This window comes from Rhopalosiphum maidis, chromosome 3 (genome assembly GCF_003676215.2).
Source record: "Rhopalosiphum maidis isolate BTI-1 chromosome 3, ASM367621v3, whole genome shotgun sequence".
NCBI lineage: Eukaryota > Metazoa > Arthropoda > Insecta > Hemiptera > Aphididae > Rhopalosiphum > Rhopalosiphum maidis.
The window spans coordinates 21,049,953-21,069,975 of record NC_040879.1 but is presented as its reverse complement, the minus strand read 5'-3'; the positions used below and the strand labels follow the sequence as shown (position 1 = coordinate 21,069,975).

The window sequence follows — 20,023 nt, the reverse complement described above, 5'->3', positions numbered from 1 at the left end:
TCTATTCTTAAGGGTAGTATATTGAAGATCACAGGAGTAGCGTAATACGCGTGAGAACAATAAATTGAATTATTATGATTTATCTATCTAGTGTCTAATTGTCTGCATTTCGCGATTCAAAACTTAACTTCTGACTATACCAATAATATATATGCTTGTACTTAATGTTATAGTGTTTTTGTTAGCCTATAAACAAATTCAATAAGTGCAATATAAATTACTAGTTAGAAATCTGTGCATTTTTACATACTTAATATAAAAATAAACTAAAATAAAAACAAATATGACAAACATTTTCGAGTTTTTATCAAAAAAGCTCCTACGCGTCATCATATTGGTTAAAATAATTATTAAAAAAAAACATAAGAACTCGCTTTTCTGTAATGTTGTTTAATAGGTGCCTAGTGTATTTCATAGGCCTGAATGATTTGAGTAATTAATCGTTAACGAGTTCTATGACTTAGTATTAGTATTGCATTATATAATAATATACTTTTATTTTAAATACATTTTTTTTTAAAGAATACATTTTCGAGTTAAATAAAATAATAACTGAAAATGTATTTACAAGGTGATAATTTTAAAGTTATTTTAATCATTTTCTCGAATATTATCAACGTTTTTGGAAACAGTTTTGGACATAATTTGAATTCATAGAAAATAACATTTAAAAAATAAATTATAACCTTATCGAATTTTTTAAATTTTTTCATCTTTTTGAATGACTACAGCATGGATACAACTTTTATTTCATATTCCTAAGCAGAATTATGTTGTTTAAAAATCTGATTTTGAAACATTAATTATTTATCATTATTTTAATCATAAAGTAAGTAGAAGATCAACGTCTTTTCGAGTAGGTACTTCTATATACATATGTATTATAGTGTGCGACAATTATATAGCGATATGTTTTAGAAAACATAACTTCACATACTAAAAGAAAAATGAATTACTAATAGCAATTTAAAATTTAATTAAAAATATTATCAGAAGGGGTAGTTTTCCCAAAGAATTGTTTTGCATATAATCATATGTAATGATTTATCATTGAATAAATTTAAATTTTACACATTCCTTATAGTCTTACGGTACCTAACCTTATCAATGTCGATGTAATAGGTGTACCTACGTATCTACTCAAAACCTTCTAATTAGTAGTCACTTTTTTGAATTATATTAAATTTAATGTTATCACAATAATTTTAACGTTTATACAAACATTTTTCTTTTTTTTGCTTTATGTTTTCAATGTTCTATGTATTTTACTTTAATTATAGTAAGTATATTTACTTGATAGTTGATAATATATATTGAAAATTAAAAATCATATTATCTTAAACAATACATAATTACTAGTTGGGATAGTCTATTAGATGAAATTCGACTTTTATAAAACTGTTAATTTGTAAAATTAATTCACTTTATTAGGTACATAATTATTAAATATGCAATTTTTTATGTACACATAATAACTATTTAGGTATGGGTTTTTATACTTTTTCTTTTATTCGTATGAATATTTTGTATAGAAAGAATATGTATTTCGTATTTTAGTTTTTGAGTCGATATAAGCTGTAATAACATACAGATATCGCCTTTTGATATACATTTAAATAATAAACAACAAATTCCTATTATTTATTTTATAAATTGGTTAGGTAACTGTTTTTTTATATTTTGTATTACCCGATTTCGCACAGTAATTATTTTAAATTTTATTTTACTAGATAATGAATATAATAGTACCACTGCTAGTGTATTTTTATTTTTTTTATTTCACTTACCTACTTTAGTGTCGTCATGTATTATGTAAAAACAATTTTTGTGTAAATGTTCTCTACAATAGCTTTCTAATGATATATTTTCTTTTTTCCTCAACTATGTATTTTGGTGGAGTTATTGGTACGGAAAAAAGTATTACCGTAATATTTCTACAAATATTTATAATCGATTCATATAAGCGCATTCTTAATAAAAAAAAAAAATATATATATATATATGTCAACAATAGTTATTAATTTATTATTTACTGTGTTTTGATGGATATTATTATCATTGAAATTAATATCATTAGTCTTTGCACTCCTATAAACAATAATTTACTATATCAACAGGAAATAGCTTATAGCTAATTTAATTAATCATAATTGTCTGTAGTAAACATATACAATTTAATTAAAATATTCCATAATGTTCAGTAGTTAATTTCATAAAGATCTAGATGAGAGAAATTAATTTTTGTCTCGTGTCAGTCAATTGTTTAACTAGTATAATAAGTTTAAATTCACGCATACCGAGTAATTAGTAGTTCGAAAATAATTGACTTTATAATTAATAATTACATTATTGCTCCATACAGCAATTTAGTAGGTACCTACCACCTAATAATAATATAACTAAAATCATTTTTGTTTATAAAGCTGATAATATTTTTAAAAAAATGTAATTAGGTACCTATATTATTTTATTAACTGACATTCTTAAATTTCTTTTTTTAAATTAAGTAACAAATTGATGCTACCAATCTACCATGTAGAAATATTTTACATAACATATTTTGACAAATATAAACAAATAATAATTGTATGAACAAAATTAAAAAAATATTCTGATATTGTATATTTGTACAATTTTTGAAATTTATTATTGATTTAAGCAGTAAAAAAATTTAAAAAATGTTAAGCAGTAATCCATTACTAAATACTGCAAAAATGCTCCAATTTTCAACTTCAATATATTTCCTGGTATAGAAAAGTAAATTTATAGTTGGTACCTTTGGAGATCAAAAGTTTAAAATTTCCAATCTAAGTAACCTGACCTTGGATAATTTAAATTTTCATTGAATGTTTAAATAAGCATTTTCTATGTATTTGTGTATACAAATATATAATTATACAGGTATTGATAATTGGTATGATATTTTTAAAATATGGTAACTCTTTTGAGCTATTTATTAACATTTTAAATTTACGATTCTTTTTCAGTTTTTTGTAATAGTTTTGTCAAATAATGTATTGTAAAAATAATATTTTACATACATAAAAATAATAATAAATAAAAATAAAATAATTAATGACGCCGCCCCAAAAGCATAGGTAGCTTGTGATGGGTGTAGCAAGTTCAATACAATACTGACATATTACAATTTATTATTTATAATATACATATAATATTATTAACGTATTATATTTTATAAAAAGCATATTTCATATAGATTAATATAATATGATTCAGATTCAGATTTTTAAATATTTTGTATAATGATACTTATTTTTATATGATTTTAAATTAATACTTAGCATAACACATAAACAAATATCGACAAATAATCATTTTTTTACCAAATTCCTTATTGGTTACTGGCATATTCAAATTTACTGATTGTTTAAAACGTGTTTGATAACTAAATAACGGGTAACTATTTTTTATATCTAAATTAAAAATATAATCAAGTATATTTCATATAAATAAGCCATTAAGGCTTCTTACATTAAAAGTATTGTAAAGGTTGTTTACATGAAAATCATACGATATTTTAATAAATATGATTAAAAATTTATTTTCAATGAAAAAGTTTGAAAGTTTAATATAAGGTTTCTAGGTAAGGAAATACCTAAATCTAAAACATTTTTTAATAGTGTTCAATGTTAGTTTTGACAAAATTTATTCAAAATCGTGAAAAAATGTAAATTAATTTGTTGTTAAAAATTCATAACATTTTTAATATTTATAACTTACTAAGGTTTAAGAATTTAATACAAGTTCCAATAAGGTTTGCTTACTAAAATTATAAAAACAAGTTGAATATTATAATTTTTTTAAATATTATTATTGAATGTTTAGAGTTTAAATTTCGATGAAGATAAATTGGTGTGCCATATACACTTGTAAAATAACAATTTTTTATCAAACGATTTTATTTTAATGTATATATATTTCAGAAATACTCGTGGAAATTTAAAATGTTTATGTATATTATACTTTACTATACGCAATATAATTTTGTCATTTTTAAAATATTTTCTTAAGTACAATTTATATAATATGTAATTGAAAACCTATCTAACCATTAACCAAGTCTTAATCTTTTAACAATAAGTACTTAAATACATTTGAAAAAACATTAATGGGACTGTTCTTAATCTTGAATTATAGTAAAAACTAATCTAATTTCAGAATATTACAATATTACACTAAGACTCATTATTTAATGAGGTACCCGAAGATCAGTCACTATTTGCTGTCTCTACTTATGCAAATGATGATTTCACTGATAATGTTTTTCCTTCTGTTTTACGACAAAATTAATAATAATTAATACTTCGATGTTTTGAGATTTTTTGCGAATTGTGTTTGTGTGCAGGCGAATTGGCGATAGCGCCGTAATTATTGATGTGCACTTTAACCAGTTTAACCACAGAGTGTAGGTACTGTTGACTGTTGAATTGTGCACTATTTATTTGTTTTATTTTGAACTTTGGTGAAAAAAAAATGGACAAAAAATTTTTTTTTGTATTTTTTATATAAAAGTGTCCACTAGTGCGACTGGTAACATTTAAGCTACTTTAGAAAATGATTCCGATGAAGCCGATTCCCCGAGTTTTTTGGAAAACATGGAAGTAAGTTAATTAAATAACGTATTTAAATTATAACGTATATATTGTATACAGTGGCGTACCTAACCTAACTAGGGGGGGGGGCAACTTGGGCATTTGCCCTAGTCTAACATTTATAACAACCTTAAGTCAGCACATTTAAAAATTATAAGAAGTTTTATTTTTAACTACTAAAGGCCATTGTTATAAATAAAAATATTGATATTTTATAAGTAAAGATTTATTGTTAATTTTTTTGTTGTATTTTTTGAAGAAGTATATTATATTATTAATCAAGATGATTAGTATTTACATTATGTGATTATAAATACTGCTGACTACTGGTAAATCTGCAGTATTAAAAGGTACCTATTACTTATTTATTATGTATTTACACATTACTCAATTATTCTATGTTTAACTTTCTAATTCTAATAAATATTTGACGAAATTGTTTGTACTTAATACTTCAAAATCCTGTGTGTAACGTTGAATGATGACAGCCTACTATAGAATTTTCTTAAAATCGAAAAGTGGACGTTACGTATGATTTTTCATTCAATTGACATGGCGATCTGCAATTCGTGGTTGGAGTATTTAGAAGATTGCAAATTTTTGGGTGTTGAAAAGAAAAAGCAAATGGATTTATTGCATTTTAAAATGAAGTTTGCCGATAATCTTATAAATTTAGGAAGATCCGATAATATAAAGCGACCTCGAGGAAGACCAACTAGTACTTCAACTTCGTCGCCTTCACCTTCATCAAAGAAGAAAACTGCAAAAGAATCAAGGCCGTATGAAGAAAGCCGTTATGATAATATAGGGCATTTGCCAACTTATGGTGAAAAGCAGAGGTGTGAAATGGACAATTGTAACGGTAAAACGCATGTTATGTTCGAAAAATGTAATATTCATCTATGTTTCGTTGTTAATTCTAAAAACTGTTTTGCTACATTTCATAAAAAAAAATAAGTTTTGTTGTACTTAATAATATTATACTATTTAACTTCATTATACAAAAAGGATATTTGTAAATATGAGTTTTATTGTACTGGCTACTAGTGTACCTTGCAAGGTACAACCTTATAACTTTCTACCAAATTATTCTATCCTCGCGAAACTTGGTATTCGCTATCTATGAAGTGTATTTATAATATTCATGAAAACATTTTTTTTCAGTTAAAACATAATGTGGTAGTGAAAGGGTTAAGAGGTAGTTTTGATTTTGGTCCAATACATTTTAAAAGTAAGTTCATGATTTTATAAAAATAAAATAAAACAATAATTAAAATGTTCTGTTTTGTTTCAGATTCAACTTAAAATGAAGGTAATTTTCGAGCCATTTTAAAATATAGGGCAAAAGATTGTGAGTTTTTAAACACACATCTTGAATTGGATACAAGAAACAAATATTCGAGACCTCAAATTCAAAATGAGATTATTTGTGGAGATATTTTAATTAAAAAATTGGTTGACAAAATTATAATGAATCTAAATATTTTTCAGTCATGGCTGATGAAACCACAGATGTTTCGGTGTCAGAACAGCTGACAATATGTGTACGTTATTTAAGTGGTACTAGTTCATACATTGAAATAAATGAAGATTTTTTAAAGTTTTATGAAATCAGCAGTTTGATCGGAAAAAAATAGGCGTTATCAATCCTCAATGTATTTAATGGTATTATATAAATTTCATATATTATAATATTGTACAAATAATTAATTTTTTTAGAACTAAATTCATGTGGGCTTGTGACGTTTTGTACCGCTAAGGATATGACGGTGCAGCAAATATAGCTGGTCAATTTAGAGGCACTCAAAAAATTAAACGACCTAAATATACAAAAGCCTTGTATGTCCATTGTGCTACGCATTCGCTAAATTTGGATGTGTCGTCTGCATGCAATATACAGTCTAAAAGGAACTGTCTCGGAATAATTAAAAACTATTATTATTTTTTTTAATTTTTCTAACCGGAATAATGAACTCTAGAAAGTTATTCATAATGGTGATTAGACTTCATGAATCGAATTTATATCATACTTTGGTATAAATCTGATTTGCAAAAAAAAAAAAAAATATGCAGTCAAAAACATCATAGCTCTACTTATAAACTATAACAAGCCAGTCCAGTCATTAGTGTATAGACAAATATTGTTATTATTATAATAAATTATAACTTCTAATGATAGGTTTTAGTTGTACTAGATACTAATAAATGAGTACAGTTAGCAGTTGAGTTTAAAAACAAATGACAAATACCAAATTGCATAGGCAGTATTGATGGTAAACATATTGTACACCAGGTGATTACTATAATTTATTTTATTTATTTTAACGAATAAAAATTAAAATAAATTAAAATTGTATAGGCATTTGCAAACAGTGGATCTGAAAACTAACAATTATAAAGGATCACATAATATAATTTTGTTGGCAATATGTGATGTCAGCTATAACTTTATAATAGTAGACATTGGTGCAAATGGAAGATGTAGTGATGGTGGAGTTTTCTCTAACTCTGAAATGGGCAAGGGTCTTATGCAAAATAATTTAAATTTTCTAACTGCTAAAGATATAGATAGTAAAAGTGGTCCGATTCCATACTAAACACTTCGTGGTAAGGCATTTCCATTACTGACAAATCTTATGCGCCCTTTACCCGGGAAGATGTTAAAGAAAACTGCCATTAAACGAAACAATATTTAACTATAGGTTGGTTTATCTATTTAAATCTATTAAAATATAATGATTGTAACAAAATCATTTTTAACACAGGCTTTTCAGAGGTAGACGTACCATTGAAAATACTTTTGGGATAATGGCCTCAAAATGGCGCATTTGTAACTAACATTGAAATGCAAAATTATTGCTTATAGTTTACAAAAAAAAAAAAAAATAGTAATTGAAACAAAACAAAGTTACAACAATGTTATAAGTTACTTTTAACAGTATATCATAATTAAAAATATATTTTTAATTTTCTTATTACTTGCTGAACATTTGTGATGTTTATCTTTAATGTCAATCAACTGATGGCACTTTCTGCACAGAATTCCCTTAAACATTCAACATATTACTAAGTCATATAATAAAATAGTTAAATGGCAAATCATCAACCTTAGTTTTAAGCAATATATATTTTGGGAATCTGATTAAGATAAAATTAAATACACCAGTAAATATTAATAAATATTAAAATTGTTATTAATGTGAATGTGTATTATTATTATATAATGTATATTTGTTAATAAAGTGTGCTACAATACAGCACAAAAATGGTTGTTTTTAAAATGAAAAGTACTTTGTACAAATAATATTATAGTAATACAGTAAAAATAATTAGTTATATAATATAAGGTACCTATTTACTAATATTTATTATAATAATATAAGGTATTTACTAATATTTTAGACGAATCCATGTTTGATGTTTTTAAGTTTTCAACGTCAAACATCAAAATGTCAAATACTCAAATACAAAGTTCAAATTTCAAATGTTATCATAATTATTTTTATCATTTCCTTAACTATATTGGTATATCGTGCATACGAAAAATGTTAAGCTAGATCTAACAACATGGTAACGTGGTTAATTGTGTGGTAAGAACGTATAAAAACTTTGGTATACCAAACGCACACCATGGGTACCGATCAATCAGAGCCAATAATTGTTAACATGTACACGTGTACGTGTATAGTGAAAACCCGCCTTAAAGAATTATTATTTAAAATAATAATGGTCCTAACCAACTGTCAGTTCCATAATTTCGTCGCCCCCGAAACCAGGCGTCTAGTGCCTGACAACGTGAGTTCGGTTATTGCATAATAAACATTAGTAGCGTATAAGTCCGGTGGAGTGAGACGGTACAACTCACGCGGATAGTACGTGGTCCTATACCAGCGTAAAACCCGTGGTAACGTACCACCCCCACTCTAATATTTTTAGCCAAGCTAAACTCGGTGGCTGTTCATCGCAGTGACTCCGGACCAAGGGAGATCGGAGTCATTTGTGTAACCGTTATATTTCCCCCGATTGGGAACATTTGCATCGATCCCACACTTTTTGAATTAAGTATAACTCAATGAGTTTTGACCACAGAAACCGTGGACAAGCGGGGAACCCATTCACTTGTGCCTAAGTACAGTTTCCCGAGATAGGGAACGAGGGCACCTTCCCCCCATTTTGGTTTTTGATATTTTTGGTGAAATCGCTATAGGAGGACACCAAGACCCTTCCCGTCGTTGGGAAACGTCGGGTTTCGTGTTTCTCCCCCCCCCCTCCCCCAAAAAAAAGGTAATATTAGGAATAGACGAAAACGGTAGTGATATGGATCAAGACACGTCACCAGAGACCCTCACTGGGTTGTGAGACCAGCCGAGATCACCAAGATCCCTCAGGGAATCTCCAAACCTGAAAAAGTCCAGGCGTTTAACAGATCCAGTACCTGTGGTCCGACAAGCGCTAAAGTGACTCCGCCATACCATGGAGGAAAAGGCAACGAAAATAACGAAGATGACCGTGGAGGTGACGAGGCTCATCTTTAAGAAAATGGCCATAGTTGACATGGCGGTACACGATCTAGTGATTGCCAACCTGCAGTTACAAAGTCAGCTGGAAGAGGCCAGAAGAACAGCAGAGGTTTGTGTTAGTGCAGCTGCTGCGCAATTTGGCTTAGAGTTGTGCTTGCGAGAGGCTGCGCATGAGCAAATTCTCGAGGTGGTAGTTGCAAGGTATGTCAAAAAAGAGACTGTCAAAGCGGCGGAGCAAGCCCGGATGGTGGCACCAAAGTAACCCGCACAACTGATGGCTCAAGATCACAGTTGCTAAAAAGGAGAAAACGACTGAGAATCGAAAGCTGGATCGTTCCAGGTCCCAAGCGGCCAACCACAACAAGCGAATTAAAGAGGGAAAACAGGAGGAGTATATGCCAGCCTTTGTGGTTAGGAGCTCTGAAGACAAAACTCCAGCTTTGGTACGTAACTAATTTGGAGCCAGGTGTTGTCGAAGAGGGTGCAACCTAAGTGCCACATAGTGACGACTAAAACGGACAAGTTTATACTCAAGTCAATGGATCGTGAAACCACTGATATACTGAAGTATCTGACCAAAGTGTCATCGCTCCTAGAGGAGGACAGTCTTTGCTGGCCGCGGGTCATGATGCGTGGTATCAGTTCGAAAACACAAAAGGAGGATATTCAGGGATTCATACACAATTATGTGAGATTGAAAAAATATAAAAAACAAAATTCTTCGAAATAGTGGGAAAGAATATATATCCCAGAGTAAAAAACTTGTACCAGTTAAAGCAACTCCAACCGTGGTTAGTAAAAATGTTATGAATGTAGTAAAATGAACAAAAAAAAAAAAAATAAATAAATATTTTATACACATTTTTAAACGTTTTAGGATCAAGTTTGTGACCAGAGTTCATGTCATTGGCAAGGTTGTGCAACAATGATTTTAGCAAGAAAACTTGTATTATTTGACGAATTATTTAAGTTAACGTATGATGAACAATCAGCTTTTTTGTATAAGTGTATAAAAGTAAATGAGAAGACGAACAGGAAAACAGATATTACATCACGACGATTTTGTACATTTAAATATTACATAGATGATTTACAGGTAGGCCAATATACTTTTTGTATTACAAGAAGATGTGTTATGACGTTACAAGATAAAATAAAATTAGGTATTATGACACCTAGGGATAACCGCGGAAAACATTTAAATAGACCTCATGTTATCGATGCCCCTGTAAGAGATTTAATGAGACAACATAAGGTAATAGTTTACCTCGTCAACCGTTTCATTACAATCGTATCGCTACAGATAACCTGCAATGTTTGAGTTCAGACTAAATTTGTGTAAGCTTTATCGATCTTTTAAAAATAAATATCCTGATAGAAATGTCAGTAAACGTATCTATAAAAATATTTTTCGGTCAAACTTTAAATTACGTTTCGGCTATCCGCGTTCAGATACACGCAGTGTGATTTTTTTTATAATAAATTAATGGCAGCTGATACAGAGGAACATTTATTGAAACAATTATTGTTCACGCTGTAGCTTTGGAAACCCTGATCCACAACATTGAGGGCAAATTACTAATTACTCTGGATACAAATGTCTTCGCCACCAGATGGTTTAGCAGATTCAACGATAGGCGTGATTAAATAAACTTCATTCATACACAAGGCCTAAGTGTCAAAAATCGACGCAGCACACACGCAACATTTAACGGTCCACGTGGACGGACAAATATTGACGTGACCCTTGCCAACCGATCATTCCGAGATGCCATAAATAATTGGGAGGTTGTCTCTAGCGTCACCAGTAGTGATCACCAGCTAATTAGGTACACCGCTGACCTCACCCTAAGAAGTTTCGTCCGAAATACGCCCAGGTACAACCTACAGAGGGCTAGTACAAGAAATTCTAAATCTTAATAATGAAGATCATATGATGGCATATAAAATAATTGATGATCACGTCCCACAAAGAAAAATACAAAGTGCCAAATGGCAGTTCAATTATTTTCAAATAGTCTGACTCAAGCAATTTATTTTTGTGGAAAGAGACACTTGCTTAAATGTACTAACTGGAAAGAAGTACATATTTAAATTATGAATGATTTTTAAATTTTAGTATGTGTAACTTACTTTAACCTTCATATTAGGCTTCTGATGTCATATTATTATTTAATAATTGGTTTGACTTAATGAACATACAGCAGTCAGTAGATAAGTTTGTGAGTAGCTATGGAATAGACTTAACATCACAAAATAAATTACTCAACGATATGAACATATTTATAAAAAAAATATGAAAGTTTACGGTAATACTTCAATGTTACCATGTGAGAAAGGTATATTAATATGGTGAATTGTATAAACGAGATGGTCCTAAAAATAATAAGTTATGTATTATGTTTAGGAATTTTGATTAAATTACCCGAAAATAAAGTGCATAATGACCCGAAAACTTAACCAATATGTACTGGAATTTGCTAGAATTCCAGCGGTTTCTTTTGGACTTGCTCTAAGTAAAAATATTTGCTTGGAAAACGTCATAGGATTGTGGCCAAAGAATATGACATCAAGTAATATTGGTTATTGCATAAAAATAGGCGCCTCAGCTTTTCAAAACTGTGACCAAGATCTAATTGACAGTAAATCATTCAAGCAAAATGGCCGACATTCTGAAAAAATTTTTACAAGAAAATGCCAAACAAATTTTAATGAACGAAAAACAAGGAACAGTGAGACCATAAAACAATCATGGCTCTGATTTCTCCTAATAATGGGCATGTCTACTATTAAATATGCAAATTTTTTTCCCAAACACGTTCTCAGTTTACTCATAGTGGTTATAATGACTGGAAAAATGCTGTAACATGTCTGGTAGAACACAAAATTTCTAAAAAACAACATGAATTCTGTAATTAATTTAGCTACACGATTTAGAGAAATGGGAAGTATTGATCAAAAACTGACAAAACAAGCAGAAAATGAAGCAAAATCCTGGGGAGAAGTTATCAGGAGCTTGATAAGTGTGATAGTTTTATCAGCGAAAGAGGTTTAGCATATAGAGGTGAAAACGAAACTTTTGAGTCTCCGAAAAATGGTAACTACCAAGGAATATTGGAGTTTATTGCAAAGTATGACCATTTTTTAAATTACCATATAAAAAAAAACGGAAACCAAGAAATTGACAACACAAACTACTTATCATCGAAGATTTGCGAGGAGATAGTGCAAATAATTGGTAAACGAGTTTTCAATGAAGTTATTTCTCGAATAAAACACTCAAAGTTCTATTCCTATCATTGGACTCTACTCCTAACTTGACACTACAGGTATTATTATAAAAACATTGACTTTTGATGGCGCAGTCAATAAACTCTCAATGGCATCTGAATTAGGAGCCAATTTTCAATATTCAGTTAAAATCATATTTTCTACATCTAAATACAAATAACAAAATTCACATAATACTTGATCCATATCATATGGTTAAACTCTTAAGAAATTGCCTTGGAGACTGGAAGATATATATCATGAACGGAGAAACTATTAAATGGAGTTACTTTAAACATCTTCTAAATCTTCAGAACGAAAGTGGACTACATGCTGCTACAAAATTGAGAAATTACCATTTATTTTATTTTAAAGAAAAAATGAAAGTTAGACTCACAGTGCAAATATTTAGTACCAGTGTAGCTAATGCAATTTTATTTTGTATGAACGATTTCCAAGGCGCTGACACGACAATTGAATTCTGTCTACGTATTAATAACATTTTTCTATATACGCAACACTAGAAACTTGTTGAGGAAGGGGACATATAATACATCAATTAATAAAACGACAAAAACTGAAAATTTATTGAAGAATCAATTCAGTTGATTACTTAGCTGGAATTCTATGTAATGAAAAATTACCAAAACGTGGTCAGCGGTTAATATGAAATTCTCAAAGAAAAACTGGTTATCTAGGACTACTTATTTGTTTGATTATTCTTAAAAATTTAGTATTGGTGCTAATTCATACAGAATATCTTAGCTTTATTTTAATATATAAATTCAGTCAAGACCATATAGAGATGCCTTTTACAGCTATTCGGACCAAGGGAGGATTTAACAATAACCCTACGTTATCCCCATTCGAAGCAGCTTACAAATCTATAATCGTACATTTAGAAATTAAATCATCATCCAGTGCGAATTGTATAGCATTAGACGATACTACAATACTTAAGAGTATCTAGTAGCCACGTTTAAGTCAAAGATACACAATCAGAATTAGTAGATTAATTGTGTTGCTGGAGGAGAAAATTTATTATCTATTCATTAGCAAAGCAGTTTTATTAATGATTTTGTAGCCTATATTGCTGGATTTGTAATTCACAAAATAAAAATGTTCAATGTTTCAGTATTTTTAGTATTTTCAATCTTATCAATGTTTTCGATATTTCATTATAAGTTTATATAGAACATAACATTTATAAACGACGAAAACATAGAGTACATGATATTAAGTCGCCAGGACAGAGAATTTCAACAAGGACAATCTATGAATATAGAAGGGCATGTATTCAAAAGAGTCACACATTTCAAGTACTTGGGGCACTTGCTAACACAAGGTAATGGCCTGAAGATGGAAGTCATTGCTAGGATACAAAAAGGCAACAAAAGTTTTTTTGGTTTTGGAAAAGTACTGAGCTCAAGAACATTATCGACAAACCTGAAGATACAAAAGTACATAACCCTAATACGACCCATATTACTGTATGTCGCGGGAACATGGTCATTTAGGAAAGCAGAAGAAACCAGAATAAAAGTATTTGAAAGAAGAATCCTACGGAAAATCTACGGCCCATGCTTCGTCACAAACACAGGTGAATGGCGTGAACGTCATAATAAAGAACTCTAGGAGCTGTTCTAGAGACCGAACATCGCGAATGAAATCAAGAAAAGGAGATTAACCTAGGCAGGACAAACATGGTGGAGAGTAGGATCCATAGTCAGAACATAAATTTAAAGAGAACCCGGTCGGTAAGAAACCCTTAGAAAGACCACGCTTTCGTTGGGAAGACTGTGTAAAAAGTGACGCGGAAAGCATTGAACCAGAGATACCATGGAGAGTAGCGGCAGAAAATAGAGGTAGATGGAGAGAAATTTGTTTAGCGGTATGGTCTCAATGACCGTAAACCAAAAAAAAAAATTATAACAATATGTTGTTCTGTGATATTATTTATTTAAGTAATAACGTATGTCACGCCCGCTGGAGACCGTGTTCAAGGCCAGAGTTACTCCATTTGACTAATATCACTCAGTGTCTATAGCCTGGTCAAAGGTAGTCTTTGTCTTCACTACTGCTACAATCGCTTTCGTTGGGGTCAATTGTTAAAATTATGAGCTCCAATATGCAATCTCTGAAACCTTTTTTTTCAAAATCTATTTTTTGTAGTTTTTCTGCGTGTTTTAAACATTTTTCCCAATTTTCTGTAATAACTGTATCTATGGTTTCGTGTATACGTTTTTCGACGTTGGCTATTTTGAATGTTGAATTTTTGGTTCAAACTTCACCTTTTACCTGCGCCCAAATTAGTTCAATCGAGTTGTATTGTCAGTGTTAAGGCGGAAGTCTGATCACTTCATGCCCCATTTCATATGCCAATTCGTCCAACTGGTATGGTTTTTATCGCAGTTTTGACATTTTCACTTTTTCTCCAAGTTCCACTAAGATTTCTGTGGAAGAAAAATCGATGCATTTTTTGCACAGCCACTTTTGAACATCGGATTTTTTTTGTGTTTGATTTTGGCACCAGTACGCTGTGATATGGTACATTATCCATAGTAGCAGCATCTTTTGAAACTAGTTATCAAATATTTGACTATTCATCTGTGAGTGGTTGTTACCGTCATTTTTACTACGAAAAACTAATTTTGAGCCAGACATAAAACCAAATTTAGTCGCCCCAGCATGGCATACAATAAGACGACCGCCTTTACCGATTGGCACTTTAAATCATTCACTATCCATATCATTTTGCCAAATATTTTAATTTTCATAATTTATTTGTTACTAATTGTATGTGGTCATTCCATTTGAGATTATAATACATTTTTATACCTAAATATTTACAATTTTCAACTATTTTTACAAAGGTTTGGCATGTATACGTATACATTCTGATTTTGTTTTAAACACCCATTCTTGTGTATACATAGACTGTTTTATTTGGTTGATTCGAATTAACTATGTAATGTGGTATTATGTATGTTTTTTCTAAGTTTAAAAATAAATTATTTTCACTTAACCACTTTTGGATTTTACTCAAGTCGGAATGTACATTAGCAAATACTTCATCCCAGGGCTGGCTTTCAACAAAGAGTACTGTATCATCTACATAACAAACTATTTTTCCATATGTATTCAAGTAATTAATTTGGTTTATATACATATTAAACAATGTGGGCGATAGAGTTGTCGCTTGAGGTACATCACTTATTATTGAAGTTTCTTCACTTCATTCGTTGTTTATTCGAACGTGGTGTCTTCTATTTATAAAATATGAACTTAACAAGTTGTAAGCCGTACTATTAATACCAAATGAGTTAATATTTCGTATTAATATTTTATGATCTATATCAATATAATATGAAAAACTATAGTCACTGAAAATTGATTTGTATTCACTTCAAGCTAAAATGATGGTTGCCAAAAACTGTATTCAAAACTATAATAATGAACCCGAAAAAAAAAATTCAAATACATTTATTCAAAAAACAAATAACAATTTCAACTTTCCCTAATGTATATAATTTTTTAAATTTAGCTCTGACCTTACCAATTTCTTCGACATCACATGAGAGGTAATTTTCGACAGCGAGATGTGTCAATACATACATACAGTCAACTATAACTCAAAACCGTTTTTCCTCCCTGGCAATACTAAATATTGAAAAAGACAAATAATATTGATCCAAATGACGTATTAAATATCTATTCAAAAACTAATAGACGTTTGGAATTATAGTCGGAAACAAATAATTAATGTCTTATTTTCATTTAGTTTAGTATTTTTTTATTATTATTAATATTGTTTTTGCAGCCCCCTCCCCAATATATTAGAAAAAAACGAAGAACTTAATTTATCTGAAAAAGTTATTAATGCATTTGGAAAAAATAAAATAAAATTACAATTTGTGTTCAATTAGTTAATAGTTACAATAAGTGTAAAATATAATATTAATTATTATATTACCTATAAACATTTTTTTTAAATAAACCTAATACATTATACATTAATAGAAGTGTTTGATTATGAATTAAAATTAAGCTATCTCCCCCCCCCCTGAAATTTAAACTGTAAACGCCCTTGGTTCGAACAAAATTTCTGTCTGATTCTTGAGAAAAGTATTTCAATGTGATCCTGGAAAAACTTATATAATAAACATATTTGAAATGAGGTGTTTCATGAAATAAAGCGTTCGCAGTTGACTAAAATGATATTTAGTAGCAATTGTAAAACCAATAACAAAAGATTTTTTATTTTTTGTGAGTACAAATTGAACATTTTTGGATTGGTTTTGAAATTTTAAACTAAATAAATATTATACAATGGAAAATACAACCAAAAAAACAACATTTGAGGGAAATATTGGAAAAAAAACAAATAATAAAATATCCGGTTTCTGCAGAAAGTAATTGTGGCTTCTAAATTATGAAAATTTGTCATGTTCATAATTTTTCAAAAAAGTCAATGCATCAACTGTTGATGCACTTAACGTTTGTGCTGCAAGCCTCACTTTCATGTTATTATTCTGCCACTTTACATGGGCCTGGCCCAATTTATTAGCAAATTTAAGTGATAATTTATTTTGAACTTCAAACGAATGAACAATGTAACTCCATTTTATAGCTCCTTCATTAGAAATCAACGTTTTGTTATGGATCCGTTATGAAATATACTTTTCCATTATAATAGGATGATCAAATCAACATAATTATATAAATTGTCGAATAAGCAGTCCAATATTGTCATACTTGAAAAATTTGTATAAGCCCCATCACATGTCACATCCCAAACTTATAGTCCAGCATTACGTGAAATGGTCAGTGCTGAGTTTATGAGTTCAGCTTGTGTAGAAACAATGATTTTGTTTTGAAAAACATATCCAACGGAAAGTTTCCATTTACCATTCAAATTGACTATTTATTTTTCCTTTATTGTTATGTACACAATCTGTACTTTAAAGGTACAATAAGAGTATTGGCTAAAATAAATATTATAATACATGAATAAGCTTGATAAAAGCAGCAACCCAGTGATGACACTTTTAAGTGAGGTTAAACATTAAATTTTACATATATGTATATAATTTTTTTTTAATTTTAAGTTAACATATCTCTACACTAGTTGCAATTTAAGCGCCTTGGAGAAAACCCGAAGTAACATTTGATGAAAGATCTTTAATTAGAGGATTGGAATGAGTTGCAGTTATGGAATCTTTTAAAATAAGTTACTGCTTTTTTTTTTTACAGTTTTGATTATCAGGTCTGTGTGAAGGGTATGATTTGAAACATAAGAGGAGTTCGTTAATTTTCTTAGTGCAATATTTTGAAAAACCTGAATACGATTTAGATTTGATTTTTTTAGCGTTTCCCTAGAGTTGGAGACCATAAGTCCATATGGGTTTGATGAGGAATTTGTACATTAGTAGTTTTGTGTTAAGATTTGAGTGTTTGTTATTGACCAGTAAGGTTTTAAGCACACGAAGTTTCGGGTTTAGTTGAAGTCTTTTTACACACGTATGTTAGACCCAAATGAGTCTACGGTCTAGGGTTCAAGATATTTTACTGTTGGAGTAGACGGAATTTTAGTACCAAAGAAGGTGACTGCCGGACAATGTCCTAGCTTAAGAGTAAAAGTTGTGTGATTTGATTTAGATAGATTTACCTTAATCCTCAAATTATTATACTAGGTCTCCATAAGGGAAAGATGATTTGGAAGATTATGCGATGCTACAATAGGGTTTTCATTTTTAGATATGATAAGTTTATTGTCTGCATAGTCTGCTACTATGGTGTTGGGTGGGGTTGGTTGATCTAAATCATATATGTTGTACAGTATTGGGAAAAGGATACCTCCCTGTGGAACACCATCTCTGATGTTTGCTATATTGGAATATGCGGATTTAAAATGGACTTGAAAATAACGATCAGTTGACTTAGTGACTTAGTATAGTAAGTTGAGGGCAAAAATTTCCTTAGCTTGTATAGCAGTCCCTCGTGTCATACGCGGTTAAAGGTCTGTTGGATATCGAGAAAATTACAAGAACAATAATTTTTTTTCAAGTGCAAAAGAGACTGAGTCTACTAATCTATGTACTTGGTGGATTATTGAATGTTGTACGCAAAAACCGGATTGATAGTTAAGTAGTATTTTTTTTTTACTAATTAGACTCTATTTCATACTGAAGTGAGATGGTTATCTCGTGGTAAGATTTTAAATAGATTGTTTGAGCTGAGATCTAAAGTTAATTTGTTTTTAATTGAAAAAGACGATGACATGAAGAATTTGTTCAACAATGAAGAATGGTTATCTAGATTAGCCTACTTGGCTGATATTTTTAATAAGATCAACACTTTAAATATGAGCATAAATATGACAATATTCATCATTTATGATAAATTAAATTCTTTCAAAAGAAAATTGGATCTATATCCATTGCAATTAAAAGAAAAATACATTTTTGCAATTCCTAATCTTTCTTCGTGTATTGATAAAAATGAACTCTCTCTGAAGGAAGATTTAAATGCTGACATCTTGGAACATTTGGAAGCACTAACGATGAATTTTTCAAAATATTTTTCTGAAGACTGTTTAAAGAAAAATTGAATTAGAAACCCATTTATGTATGAATCTTTAGACAAAGAAGTTCCAGAAGACGTGGAAGGACAAAGGATCGTTCATTGATATGGTAAGTGACAGCTCAATGAAAGACACATTTAAAGACAAAACATTGGTTTTATTTTGAATGTCAACAAAAATAGAATACTTATCTTTTTTCAAGCAAGCATTACAATGTTTAACTCCATTTGTCACTACTTATTTGTGTGAGAGTGGATTTTCTGAATTTCTGTACTTGAAAAATAAGTACAAAAGTAGGCTCGATATTCAAAGTGACTTAAGAGTGAACATTAGTTCCATTCAGCCTGATATTGATGTCCTTGTACAAAATAAACCACAACAAATATCACATTAATTTTATTATTATTTATATATTTTTTTTTTATTAATTTGAAAATTGTGATTTAAAATTTAAATATTTAGATTTAACTAAAAATTAAGATTTTTTTACTTTCATAAATATAAAATAATAAAAATCTAAAGAAATGAATGAATAATTAAAATATACGCTAAAAAAATTTAGAATTGAGGTGATACACGTATTAATTATAAAAGTGTCTGGTAGTACTCGATGATAAAAAGGTTGGAAACCTCTGAATTAGATTAAGTATGCGGTTCAGTAATCTGGTTTAAATTCCTTATTTCTCCATTGTCATCTCCAAATACGCAACTCTGCTCCAAGAATAGAACTATCATTATTTGGAAAATCTTAATCATAGGTCATATCATAAGCCACCTTCAAAATTGTACATACTAAAATTTGATGAAATGACTCCCTGTAAAAATATTATATCATTTAGCCGTTGATTAAATCGTACATCCAATTCTTAAATAATGGAAGAAATAAAAGTAAGGAACACTGATATTTTGAAGTATGTCTCTGGATCTTATGGGTTTAAATTTACACTGTGTGTTTGTCTACCACATATCCGAGGCATGCATATTTCAAAATTTAGATCTGAAACATCTTTAAAAAATTGTTTGAAGTGTTCATATGC

General features: G+C 29.6%; 1 protein-coding gene and 2 pseudogenes across 1 annotated transcript; all 3 read left to right on the top strand.

Annotated features, from left to right (window-relative positions):
- The first annotated feature begins 5,165 nt into the window (after positions 1–5,165).
- LOC113557813 lies at positions 5,166–7,451 on the top strand (annotated as a pseudogene).
- Positions 7,452–9,152: 1,701 nt separating this feature from the next.
- On the top strand, positions 9,153–10,673 carry LOC113557812 (annotated as a pseudogene).
- Positions 10,674–18,683: 8,010 nt separating this feature from the next.
- On the top strand, positions 18,684–19,380 carry LOC113557811 (zinc finger BED domain-containing protein 5-like). The gene is made up of 3 exons (XM_026963359.1): positions 18,684–18,956; positions 19,045–19,095; positions 19,189–19,380. The coding sequence occupies exons 1-3, from the start codon at positions 18,684–18,686 to the stop codon at positions 19,378–19,380; spliced, it is 516 nt and encodes a 171-aa protein (XP_026819160.1).
- Positions 19,381–20,023: the final 643 nt, after the last annotated feature.